At 39.4% G+C, this 13,677-nt stretch overlaps 2 protein-coding genes across 9 annotated transcripts in view; both read left to right on the top strand.

The window, feature by feature from the left end:
- PDE1C (phosphodiesterase 1C) overlaps positions 1–13,677 on the top strand; it is a 537,291-nt gene that overhangs the window by 373,416 nt on the left and 150,198 nt on the right. The window lies entirely within an intron of this gene.
- On the top strand, positions 12,709–13,104 carry LOC113912025 (coiled-coil-helix-coiled-coil-helix domain-containing protein 2-like). The gene has a single exon (XM_035723194.1). It carries the CDS (start codon positions 12,709–12,711, stop codon positions 13,087–13,089), a length of 381 nt encoding a protein of 126 aa, XP_035579087.1. The 3' UTR covers positions 13,090–13,104.

Here is a 13,677-nt window from a genome sequence, read left to right as displayed (position 1 = left end):
ACATTGTTGTGCAAAAAATCTCTAGACCTTTTCTCATCTTGCAAAACTGAAACTCTATACCCATTGAATAGCAACTTCTCATTTCTCTCTCTCCCCAGCCCATGGCAACCACCAATCTACTTCCTGTTTCTATTAATTTGACTACTTTAGATACCTCTTATAGGTAGAATCAGAGGATATTTGTCTTTTTGTGACTGGCTTATTTCACTTAGTGTGATGTCCTCAGTGTTCATCCATGTCATAACATGGAACAGAATTTCCTTCCTTTTTTTCCAGTTTTATTGAGAAATAATTGACATATATCACTGTATGAGTTTAAGCCATTCAGCATGATGGTTTGATTTACATATATTGTGAAATGATTACTATAATAGGCTTAACTAACATCCATCATCTCATACAGATACAATAAAAAGAAAGAAGAAAACAAAATTTGTCTTTGGGATGAGAGCTCTTAGGATTTATTCCCTCAACAACTTTCCCATATATCACACAGCAGTGTAAGCTGTAGTCAGCATGTTGTACATTATGTCCCTAGTACTTATTTATCTTATAACTGGAAGTTTGGACCTTCTGACCACCTTCCTCCCATTCCCAAACCTCCACCTCTGGTATCCACAAGTCTGATTTCTCTTTCTATGAGTTTGTTTGTTTTTGTTTGTTTTGTTTTGCTTTTTAAGATTCCACATATAAGCAAGAACATACACTGTTTGTCTTTCTCCGTCCAACTTATTTCACTTAGCATAATGCACTCAAGGTCCATCCACGTTGTCACAAGTGGTAGGATTTTTTTTTTTTAATTTTTTTATTGTTACAAGTGGTAGGATTTTTTTATGGCTAAATAATGTTCCATTGTATGTTTATACCACAACTCCTTTTTTTTTTTAAGATTTTATTTATTTATTTGACAGAGAGACACAGCAAGAGAGGGAACACAAGCAGGGGGAGTGGGAGAGGGAGAAGCAGGCTTCCCACCAAGCAGGGAGCCCGATGTGGGATTCGATCCTGGGACTCCTGGATCATGACCTGAGCCGAAGGCAGATGCTTAACCAACTGAGCCACCCAGGCGCCCCTGCCGCAACTTCTTTATCCATTCATCCATCGATGGACACGTAGGTTGTTTCTATGACTCGGCTATGAACATGAAGGTGAAAATATCTTTTTGAGTTAGTGTTTTTGTTTCCTTTGGATATATTCTCAGAAGTGGAATTGTTGGATCGTGAAGTACTTGTATTTCTAATTTTTTTGAGGAACCTCCATATTGTTTTCAATGGTGGCCGTACCAATTTATAATCCCGCCAACAGTGCAGAAGGGTTCCCTTTTCTCCGCATCCATGCCAGCATTTACCTCTTGTCTTTTTGATAATGGCCATGTAATGAGCATGAGATGATATCTCTCTATGGTCTTAATTTCTATTTCCATAATGACTAGTGATGTTGACCATTGTTTCATGTACTTGTTGGTCTTTTAAAGGCTGAATAATAATTGTATGGTATATATATATATACAATGTCTTATTTATCCATTTTCAGTGGTCATCTGGGTTGCTTCAACCTCTTGGCTATTGTAAATAATGCTGCTGTGAACATAGGTGTGCAAATTCCCAACAACAGTGCACAGGGTAAGAGTTTCACCACATCTTTACCAGCACTTATTTTTAGTTTTTGTTTTTGGTTTAGATAGTAGCCATCTTAATAGGTGGGATATCTCATTGTGGTTTTGATTTGCATTTCTCTAATAATTAGTGATGTTGAGCGTCTTTTAATATGCTCATTGGCCATTTCTATAACTTCTTTGGAGAAATGGTAAGTCCAGAATATATGTATATATATATTATTAACCCCTTATCAGATATATGATTTGCAAATACTTTCTCCTATTCTGGGTCATGGATATTCTTTGATCAGCTTTTAATACATTGCCTATTACAAGGCTGTTAAATGTAACTCATTTTTTCATTCATTCATTCATTCATTTATTCATTCATGGAACAAATATTTACAGTACCGGCATTGTTCATATGCCTAACTTAAGTAGTTTTTCTTTTTCTCTCTACCCACTTTCTATTTCCTTGTCTCTAATGTGCTGTGAGCTTTTAAACCAGAGACGTTCTTACACTTGTATGCAAAATATGAGTTCATAGGTTCTATGAAGCTCTAAATGTCTTGCTTGTTATCCTCACCTTCATCAAGTTTTATACCTGAACCTAGTGTGGGGAAATCTCTTGGCCCTTCCTGTTTGTGTACTTGCTCATATATATTTCTGATGCCTATTAAGTTTGGGATAAATGAATTGTTATAACTTTCTAGAGTTCTTTTCTCTCTTGGAAGGAATAGAATTAGAGTGCCACAGGTATAGTTTTTTAGGGCACATTGTTGAGTTTCCGTTCTCTAGACCTTTTCATTAAAATCTCTAGGAAAGAGAACTTAAATTTTTGTCAGCAATTGGCAGAAACAGTCCTTTTTTCTACTTGGGTTTTGTTGTTGGTGTTGTTTTGGTGGCATCAGCATCAATGTAGTTTGGGTGTGGTGAAACTTGTTACTCTCTATGTCAGCATATGCAATGAGCTTTATGGGCCATTCCCTAATTCATCAAGGCTGTTTGTCAAATATATAGCCATGTGTGAATCAGTCTTTGGTCTTTCAAACTGTTTATACAAATATATCTAGTTTGAATTTGAAAAATCTTATCCTTTGTCAGACCACATGTCATATTTTTGGTTTGCAGAGTATGGTCACTGTAGAAGTCTGTAATGAGAAATAATTGAAACCTGGACAGAGGCTGCTGCCTCTATACCATAGAAGGTGATTCTTTCCTATGTTCCCCTATAGGAAGTGGAGTGAAGTCCCCTCCCCTCTATTAAAATGTGAGAAGTGGAGGGGTGCCTGGGTGGCTCAGTTGGTTGAGTGTCTGGCTTTTGATTTCAGCTCATGTCTTAATCTCAGGGTCATGAGTTCAAACCCACGCTGGGTGTGGAGCCTACTTAAAAGAAAAACAACAACAACAACAACAACAAAATGTGAGAAGTGGAGATAATAGGCCTTTGTTGTCCTCACTTCTCCCCAGCCCATGCTCAGTGCAGTGAGCATTGCAGAAGCTGCTACTGCTAGAATTGTCTTTCTTCCCTACCCGTTGCCCCTTGGAGATGTTATGCCTTGATAAATAGGAGACCCCAGAGGCAATGAAACTTTGGTGCAAAGGATCCCAGAACCCTGTTCTTGGGACTACCATCTCATTTTATTTTGTATTGTTCTTAGCACATGTACCTGAACTTTAATTCATTTTATTCCCCCCAACCAGATCTTTTTTTTTTCACATTAACATTCTTAGTTTATTGATCCTCTCACGAAAAATCTGCACAACCACTGCAGATAAAGCCACTGCAGCGTCTTTTACTCCTTCTGTTGTCCAATCTCCAGCTCACTTCTTTTTGCCAGCACCAACATTGGCTTTTGCAGATCTTAAACGCCTCGAGCCAAGAAACTAAATAATATTTGTCATTACATCTGCCTTCGGGGCCTAGCACTGTGCCTGACACAGAGTGGTTGCTTGTGAATAAACAAATAAATGAATGAATGTGCCCTTGTCTCATTGGAACCTTTCTCAGACCTTGGCGTTGCTGGCTTTTCATTTGTACTGAGAGCTGATTTATAGGTTTTCCTTTCAGAGATATAAACTTCAGTGTGAAAAGCAAAAGCCAGAGGAGAATCAACTTGTGCCCTGAAAATCAGTAAGAGGGAACTTCTATAAGAGAGAGAAGTATGGGCCTGGGGCAAGGGGCAGAGCTGAAATAACTAACTTGATTTGTTAAGGAAATGGGAGAATGCCCAGGGCCCAGGGTTGACAGCCAAACATTTTTTATTTTAAAGTATTGATTTCAATTAAACAGAGGAGTTTCATGTTAGTATGTGAACCTTTTTATTCCTTTCCAGGATGCCTTCTCTTCACTATTTCAACACTTGGCATTTTAAACTTTATAGACCCATCATATAGAGATGATAACTTTATCCATTGGCTCTTTTTTTTTTTCAAAAGATTTTATTTATTTATTTGAGAGAGAAAGTAGAGAGCACAAGCAGGTTGGTGGGGAAGGGCAGAGGGAGAGGAGAAACAAACTCCTTGCTGAGCAGGGAGCCTGACGTGGGGCTCGATCCCAGGACCCTGAGATCATGACCTGAGCCAAAGGCAGACGCTTAACCGACTGAGCCATCCAGGTGCCCCTATCCATTGGCTCTTATTAAAGAAGGCATTTGAGCTTTTTTTGCCTGTCATAAGGGAAGGTTATATGATAAAATGAATCCATTCAGTTGACATTTTTATCTTCACATGTGTGCTCCAGAAATGAGGCTTTTAGTTTAAAAGATGCAGTATTATCATTGCATTTTAAATAAGAAATTGTACATAATCACTTACTTTCTTCCTTTTTTTCCTGAAATCATGTGTTTGTATTATCAGAAAGGGAATATTTGAGGACTCTAAATCTTATAGAAGTAGACCCTCATAGTCCTCTGGCCCATGGTGATCCTCCAGAGAATGGAAGGTGAGCCTGGCCTCCAGGCACCCTGAGAACAGCAAGTGCTGCAAGCAACCTTTAGTGAAAGTTCTGGTCATAAACAGGCTCTTAAGAGAATGGGGACATAAGAAAAAATATTACTCTTCCTCATCCTTACTACAAATTAGATAATTTTTGAGTACTTTTACTATTAACTTTTAGATTGTAAGGCAAGAGAGAATTTGACCATATAAACCTGACATCAACTCACATAAACACATTTTTTTTTTTAACTGGGTGTGCTAACTGAATTTGCTGGAGATTTTTTGTCAGAAATTTTGTACTTCAAAGAGGTTGTGTTGTGAACATAAATTAGTTTCAATGAGAAGCATGTTACACAGAGAAGGGTGCCAATGGAATAAATGGCAGAATTACATTAGTTATTATGTTATTTTCTGAATTATATTTACCAATGAGAATGTTGTTAATGAACTAAGACTAAGAGTCTTAGAGATCGATACCGTAACTATTTGATTCAAGTAGATGCATTTTAAAAATTGAATTATTATTATTATTTTTAAAGATTTTATTTATTTATTTGACAGAGAGAGCGAGAGAGTACAAGCAGGGGGAGCAGGAGAAGGAGAGGGAGAAGCAAGCTCCCTGCTCAGCAGGGAGCCCGATGCGGGGCTCGATCCCAGGACCGTGGGATCATGACCTGAGCCGAAGGCAGATGCTTAACCATCTAAGCCACCCAGGCACCCCAAAAATTTGAATTATTTTTGAAATTGGTGTAATTCTCACAGCAGAGATGTACATCAAATATAGCATCCCTTTTCATGCTGTGTAAAGCTCTTCTTACGTCAGGGAGTCCTACATTTCATGGTGTCGATAGCATTGTGGCAACCAGGAGATAGGGAGTCTCTTGGTAGAGACCTGAGAGGTAGCACTTAACCTTTTTGCAAAAACACCATATTTTTTTCTGTACTGCAGAAAAGCATAAATGGAACAAAGCATGTTCAAGTGCCTTGAAAAAGTAAAATTCATTCTTTGGGTATGGTTTTTTTAAAGAGTCATCCTAAAACTGTTATACACCTGTTTAACATAACGGGCCTACTGGCTGTGCTTGATATAACAACCTGTTATTTAGGTGGAAAGTTTCCTTCCTTACTTTTTTTTTTTTTAAGATTTTATTTATTTTTTTGAGAGAGAGAGAGTGTGTGTGAGGGGGAGGGGCAGAGACAGGGGGAAGGGAAAAGAATCTCAAGCAGATCCCTGCTGAACATGGAGATGGAGCCCTACGTGGGGCTCAATCCCAGGACCTTAAGATCATGACCTGAGCTGAAACCAAGAGTTGGACACTCAACCATCTGAGCCACCCAGGTGCCCTCAAAGTTTCTTTTAATATAATAATTGGTTTTAAAAAGCAAAAGACTCCTCAATTCTGGAAAATGAATTAGAAACTGTTCTTTAATGTCAATATTTACTGTAACGTCACTTCCAGAATTAAGTACTTGGGTGTTTACCCCATCTGTGTTTTAACTGTTTTAATAAATTGGAAATACTGTATTGATATATTGATTTGTTTACTGTTCTATCAGATTTTTAGTTTTCTGTCAAAGCTCCTTTAGAGGATATATACTAAAATGCTCATAGGTTTGCATTCACTTTTTTTTAATAAAAATTTTATGGTTTTTTTTTAAGATTTATTTATTTATTTTAGAGACAAAGAGAGAGAGTGAGCAGGGGCAGGGGCAGAGGGAGAAAGAAACTCCAAGCAGACTTCACACTGAGTGCAGAGCCCCATGTGGGGCTTGATCTCATGACCCTGAGATCACGACCTGAGCCGAAACCAAGAGTTGGATGTTTAACCGACTGCGCCACCCAGGCACCCCTCACTCTCTCTCTCTCTTTTTTTTTTTTTTTGTTTAAGATTTTTTTATTTATTTGACAGAGAGAGCACAAACGGGGAGTGGCAGGCAGAGGGAGAAGCGGACTCAGGAGTCCGATGCAGGGCTCAATCCCAGGAACCTGGGATCATGACCTGAGCTGAAGCCCCCTTACTTTCAATTTATGTATTCAACACACAGTCCACAAACATTTGCTGAGTTGCTGATTTGTGCTAAGATCTGAGTTAGGGACTCTCATATGTTTCATTTAGCTAATTCTCATGACAATACCATATGTAGCCTTGAACATTAGCATTATAAATCTGAGTTGGAAAACATTTTATATCATAGGCCATTGAATGATTCAGTGGAAAAGAAAAAGCATTTGAGGACCCACAGTTGGCAAGTACACAAATGTCAGGCTGTATAACTGTACACACAGGCATGTGTTTAGGGTAAATATAACATATGATATTCATCCATCATGAATGTAAGACATAGTATTCTGTTTGCACACTGCCATGTGTAGTAACAGGTATACTCGTGTCTTACATTATAGCTGTTTGAGAGGAATGGCATTGTTGTACCAGGGTGGGCAGGAGGAGAGAGATTTAAGACGTAAGGCACAGATACATATACACACATGGAAATCAGCGTTGGGGTGCATATGTATATGATTATGTATGATTTTGCATGTTTGCCACATTTCTAATCATTTATTGAATTCTAATTTTGCTTGAACATTTAGTCCTAAGGTTTAAAATATATTTGAACACTAGGTAAAATTATGAAAACTTGCGGTTATTTGAAATAATTTTTTTCATTTTCAGAGATAATGATATCTACTTTAGAAAATTGTGCTTGTAACTTAAACATTTTTTTAATTATGAAATATGAAATATAGATGTACATGGTAAAAAAATGCAAACACTGTGATGAAAATTAAGTTTCCCTTCTACCCTGAAGGGGCCCCACTCCCCAGATTGTCAGTGGTTCCTGGTGTATTGTACCAAAAGTTTTCCATGTAATTATGTGTATATACAAATATAAATATAAATAATTTTTAAAAGTGCAAATGAAAGATACTTTGCACATGATCATATTGCCTTTTTTTTTCCCCTTGAGTTTCCCTCTAGCAACCTGTATAGATTTTCCTCATTCTTTTTGGACTGTGTGGAATTTTACTGTATGGATGATCTAATGTCTTAACTAGTACCCCACACATGACTGACACTTAATAAATATTTGCTAACTTAAATAATTGATTTCATTGTTCCCCCCACTGATGAAGAGGGGCAGCTGACTGATAACAGACATATTCGGGGGGAAAAAACTAATAAGGAATCAAAATAATAATGAGGTTTAACTCAGCATTACAGACCTTTATCCTTTGGAGTCCCCTTAGTGGTGGGGCTCTGTTTAAAGAAATTCTTCAGCTCTGATCTCGGTAGTAATGAATCTCTCTCTCTCTCTCTCTCTCTCTCTCTCTCACACGCCCATGCACACACGCACACACACACACACACATGCAGAAAGAAATGTCTCTTCTTAGAGAGCTGCTTCAGGCATATGAACACTTGTTCAACCAGGTGTTTTCTATGAATCTGGCTGACTGAGCCATATATTTGGAAATTTTACATTTTTGTCTGAATTAAGGACTGTTTTTCTGCTCTGCAGTGAAAGCTCTTTGATTACTGTAATTTGGTTGGGGTTGATTGGACACTGAGGTTCCATCTTCTTTTTGCATCTCACAAAGGTATGGTTCATACCTAGATCTTTTACTCATTTGTCTCCCATCTTTAATATATTTTGGTATTTGGGGGGTAGTGTGTAATAACTGGCTTGGCAAATGTAATCAAATAAATGATACTTCAAAAAGAGTACTATCAACATGTAAAATAGTTATAGGAATCTAAGACTCTTCTCATTCTTTGCTGATGGTCCTGTGCTTGACCATTACTCTTTTGGTTCCTAAAATTATTTTAGTAACAGTAGCACACTGTCTCCAAGTTACCTGCATTTCCCCCTGAGGAGAGCACAGTACTTTGGACTTTCCTGTTGCTTCCAGCAGCAGAGCATAGTGTGAACCACTGCCCATCTCCTTGAATAGAGAAGGCATTAGCGCAAACAATGTCACGGTGTCCTCCTTCTGAACCCTGCCTATATATAAACGTGGAGTCCCCCAAAGGAAGGAGCAGCTGCTGGATCAGTGGATGAAATGAAGAGGCTCTTTGCATAGACCAGGTGACGTGGCTCCCATTGATTTGCTGATCAAAGCTGTCTGAAATGCTGCAGGGCAGGGATTTCTCAGTGCCAGTCCTGCGCCTGCAGGCGACAAGCCAGTCCTTTCTGCTTCCGAGATTGGAATCCAAAGGTGATCACTTGGGAAGAATGAGAAATGCTTCTCAGCTCAGAGGAAACTTCTACTGAGCTTTGCTGCAAATTGAAGGGGGTCTCTACTTGTTTGGGGGAACAAAGAGTGCTAGCCAAGATGATAGGAACCTTCACACTTGCATTTTAAAACTCAGGTTTCTATTGAATTAAAATCAGAGCTACTTAGTAATGGGATCCTATGTAATAGAAAAAAGTTCACCTTAGGAAGTTGGGACTATTATATTACACTTGTTACTGAGAGGATGCTCCATTGAAAGCACTGGACTTGGATGACCTCACCTTGGCTTTCCTGAGACCAAATCCCACTTGTGATCTTCAAGGTCGTAACTTTTCCATGTCTACATTTCTTGGTAGTACACTGTATGGCACAAACATATATAGTTGACATAAAATATTTTCAGTTATTTATAAGCAAAATGTCATTTTAATTTTACATAATACTAGCTGGTCTCTTCCATGTTACTTAGGAGAGAGAGAATTATTAACCATCGTTAAATAAATTCTAGCAGCTACTCACCCTGAACCAGTGGTTCTCAACTCTGGCTGTTCCTTAGAATTACTGGGGGAGCTTTTGAAAATGCTGCTACTCTGGGGCTACTCATCTCCCCCCAACTCACACCCCTCCCATAAATTCCAATTTAACTGGTCTGGCTGGGAACTGAGGACCCATAATCCTCTAAATGATGCTAATGTGCAGCCACTGGGTTTGAATCATGCTCTGTGGCTCAGGTGAGAAGCAGCTCAATCCAAAATCAGAAGGGCAGTTCAGAGCATGTACCACTGGAATTATTGATTTTGGGACTCACGTTTAACCTCTCTGTTGGCTTTCTCTGTTTAGAGAACCTTAATGCATGGTGAGGGGACCTCCCTCCTGTGCCTCAGGGTCAGCTGCTCTGAGTACCCCTCCCACATCTCTCTGCCCCAGTTGATTCAGCATATGTCGCTGGTCTATGTACACTCCCAATTTGATGAAAATGCACCCAAGCTGACAGAAACGTCTTTACAGAGAGAGAGAGAGAGAGACACAGAAAGAAAGAAAGAAAGAACGGCAGAGGCTTCCAATTCTGGGACAGGGGACCCACTTTCTCAATCGGCATTATAAATTGTGTGGTCTTTTACATTCTTTCAAGGACTTTTGTAATGATTTTTTTATATAAAACTCATTCTTGACTCTACACTTTTATCTTGAAGATTAACATCCTTTTTTTTCTCTTTTGCTTATAAACCACTGAGTGAATGATTTTATTTGCTTCTTCAACCGTTTCTCCAAGCATAGCTGTCAGCCTATACAATTGTAAAAATGTCCCATAAACAGGATGCAGTTCATACATTTTGTCCACCAACATCACTTTGTTATATCCTCATTTGCTTCAAATACCCTAATGTAATTTGGTTAACTGTAAGAGAGAGTTATGCCAGGGAAGTTTTATGATAGCCTGTCCTTCGATTAAAGCCTTTGGAATACATTTTACCTCTGAAATATGCTGCTTAAAGAAAACAAACATTTATCTGTATTCAGAAAAATAGGCATACAGCAAAGTTAGTAGGATTACAGCCTCCAGACTGACATTTTTGGAATGTAAATTCAAAATTAAAACTCTATAAAAGCTGTATCACTATGCAAATGATGGAGGAAAAAAGAACTATTAAATTATAAGCAAACTCTGGCCCTAATTTCATAGAGCATTCTTGCCTGGGGCAGTGAGATTTTATATTTTAAAAGCTCAATTCTGTTGGTGTTTCCAGAGCATTTCCCTAAGATTGTTAAATAGAGTCTATCCAAAATAATCTGAAGTATTTCTAAGAGGGGTCATGGCCATCGCACAGAAAGTATTTAAAGAAAAGTTAAATACTATCAATGTAGACTCCCTTTTCATTCTTCCTGCCATGGAATTTCATACGCATATTGAGGTAATAGAATAAAGGGTAAAGAGGTGAACTTTGGAGGCTGACCAGATGCAGACTCTAGTTCTACCACTTCTCAGCTGTGAGACTTTGGCAAACTATTTTTTAACCTCTCTTAATTCCAATTTTTTCACCTCTACCTTGAGTATTAATAATATGGATCTCATAGAGTTGGGAGGATTAAATTAGTTAATATACATAACATGGATCTCATATAGTTGGGAAGATTAAATTAGTTAATATACATCAAACATTTGGCATAGTGCCTGATAGAAAATAAATGCTCGACAAATAGTTATTATTTAAGTAAATATTATAATTATTAATAGTAAAAGCAGATTGATTTTTTTAAACTTTCTTTTATTTTTTTAGATGTATTTATTTATTTTAGAGGGGGCGGAGGGGCAGAGGGAGAGAGGGTCTTAAGCAGACTCCACATTGAGTGCAGAGCCCGACATGGGGCTCATCTCATGACCATGCGATCATGACCTGAGCTGAAACCAAGAGTTGGCTGCTTAACCAATTCCCCACCCATGTGCCCCCAGATTGATTCTCTTGATTCCACTGAGGAATGAAGAATAACCTTTCACCAAGAAAAAATAAAACTCAGACTCTGGACCAAGATGGTGACAGAGGAGGCTCCTGAATTCCCTCCTCCCATGGATACACCGAATGATGTAGGTACATGTGGAGCAATTGCCTCTGAAAGAAATCTGGAAACTGGTTGAGTGACTCCTAGATATCAGGTAACTGAAAAACTACTTACGTCAAATTGGGTAATAAAGGCTGAAACACACTGTTGTCATAAATCCTACTACTGACACAGCATATACAGTAATGGAGAGGAAACATCCAACTCCCAGCATCTCCCTGAGGCAGGAAGGGTTTGGATCACATATCTAGCACTTCAACTTTTAAGGCTACCACTGCAGAGGGACAGGTCCCCAAATCACACAGCTCTGAAAGCCAACAGGACTTGCACTGATGAGTCCCATAGGACTATTATAGCAAACAAAGAAGCAGTTGTTACAGGGAGCAAACACTGGCAGCTGGCTATCCCCTCAGGGCTTAGCACAGAGGGAGCAGATAAAAATGCCCATCTCCCAGTCTTTCCCTGAAAGGGGTTTGATTTCCCTGAAAGGGTTCTAATAACAACTGCTGCCTGAGGGTTTGGCTTATAATTAGCATGGTACTGACTGAGCTCCTTCCTTGAGCCCAAAAGAGCTAGTGGGCACTTCCTCACTTGGTCCAACCAAAAAACCAAGTTTCCAGTATCTTTCTGCATTGTCCACACCTCTGGCTCCCCAACTTTTATGACTGCTACCCGAGGAATGGGCCCCTCATCACCCAGCTCTGATAACCAATGGTGCTTGCATTTATGAGTCCCACAGGACTATAGCAAACAAAGAAGTAGCTTGTAAATGGGTGTAGGAGCACCCCCTATGGCTGTACACCTAGGCTCAGTGCAGAGGGCAAAGGCAAAAATGTCCTTTTCCCAGTTTCCTCCTAGAACGGGTTTGACTGCAGAGTTTCCCAGCTGCTGCCTGAGGGTCTGGCTTCTGGTCATCCAGCATCTGGGTGCTGACTGTGATCCTCCCCTTTGGGACACTGATGAGTCTCGGCACATAGTCAATTACTGGGAGCCACTAAGAAAACAGATGGTGGCTTGGACAATCACAGAAGTTTGAGAGGCAAGTAGGAGCTCAGGCTGGGCTGATTGACAAAGTTCATTTCCTGCAGGAGACTGATCTGTCAAGACTGGGGGAGATGACTGCTTTATCTAATGTACATCACAGAGGGTCAAGGAAAAGGAAGAAACAGGAATATGTTCCAAACAAAAGAACAAGATAAATCTCCAGAAACCTTAATGAAATGGAGATAAGTGATTTGCAGAATAGAGAATTCAAAATAATGGTAACAAACATACTTACCGAAGTCAGGAACGCAACGAGTGAACAAAGATAGAAATGCGGCAGAGATAGAAAATATAAAAAACAAAAATAAATAAGGCTGCTCTGCAAGTCACCATGCCGCGTGGAGGTCGGAGCCGCACCTCCTGCATGGCCCCTCCGGCCAGCCAGGCACCTCAGATGAGAGCGGCACCTAGACCAGCGCCAGCAGCTCAGCCTCCAGCAGCGGCTCCACCAGCTGCTGTTGGCTCACCTGCTGCTGTGCCCCGGCAGCCAGGGCTCATGGCCCAGATGGCAACCACTGCAGCTGGCGTGGCTGTGGGCTCTGCTGTCGGGCACACGATAGGTCATGCCATCACTGGGGGCTTTAGTGGAGGAGGCAATGCTGAGCCTTCAAGGCCTGACATCACTTACCAGGAGCCTCAGGGAACCCAGCCAGCATACCAGGAGCAGCAGCAGTTTGGCCCATGCCACTATAAGATGAAACAGTTTCTGTAGTGTGCCCAGAACCAGGGTGACCTGAAGCTTTGTGAAGGTTTCAGCGAGGTGCTGAAACAGTGCAGATTTGCAAATGCATTAGCCTAATCAAGAAGTTCAAATTGAAGATAAGGAAAATCATCTCTCATAACCAAGTTAATTTAGCATAAAAATATAATTGATGGTGAATGGTGAATATATAAGGTGTAAAACCACCAGTTAAGCTTCTCCTTCATCATTAAATACAGCTTTCTTCAGAATTGGAATAAAAAAGGTTGTTCTTACTGTATAGAAGTTCATTGAGATGGTTTGAATTTGGGGTTGGGCAGATATTTGTGAGCCTCCTTAAATCACCTTTTGTGATGTTCTCATTTGTGAATTAGAATAAAGTGATTTTCTCCCCCCCCAAAATAAAAAACAAATAAATAAAATGAGTTTTATTTTAAATAAAACATAAATAAATAACAAACAACAATAAATAAATGAATAAATTAAAAATACCAAGCAGAAATAAAAAAGATGAAGAATACAATAATTGAACTGAAAATTGAATAGAGAGGTTCAATAGCAACCTAGATCAAGTGGAGGGAAGGGTGTGATATTCTTTTT

This window comes from Zalophus californianus, chromosome 12, assembly GCF_009762305.2.
Source record: "Zalophus californianus isolate mZalCal1 chromosome 12, mZalCal1.pri.v2, whole genome shotgun sequence".
In the NCBI taxonomy this organism is placed as follows: domain Eukaryota; kingdom Metazoa; phylum Chordata; class Mammalia; order Carnivora; family Otariidae; genus Zalophus; species Zalophus californianus.
The sequence above is the reverse complement of the archived record's forward strand: the minus strand, read 5'-3'. Positions and strand labels throughout refer to the sequence as shown.

Excerpts from the sequence above, each read along its gene's own strand:
- LOC113912025 (XM_035723194.1), top strand. The coding sequence starts at position 12,709 with ATGCCGCGTGGAGGTCGGAGCCGCACCTCCTGCATGGCCCCTCCGGCC.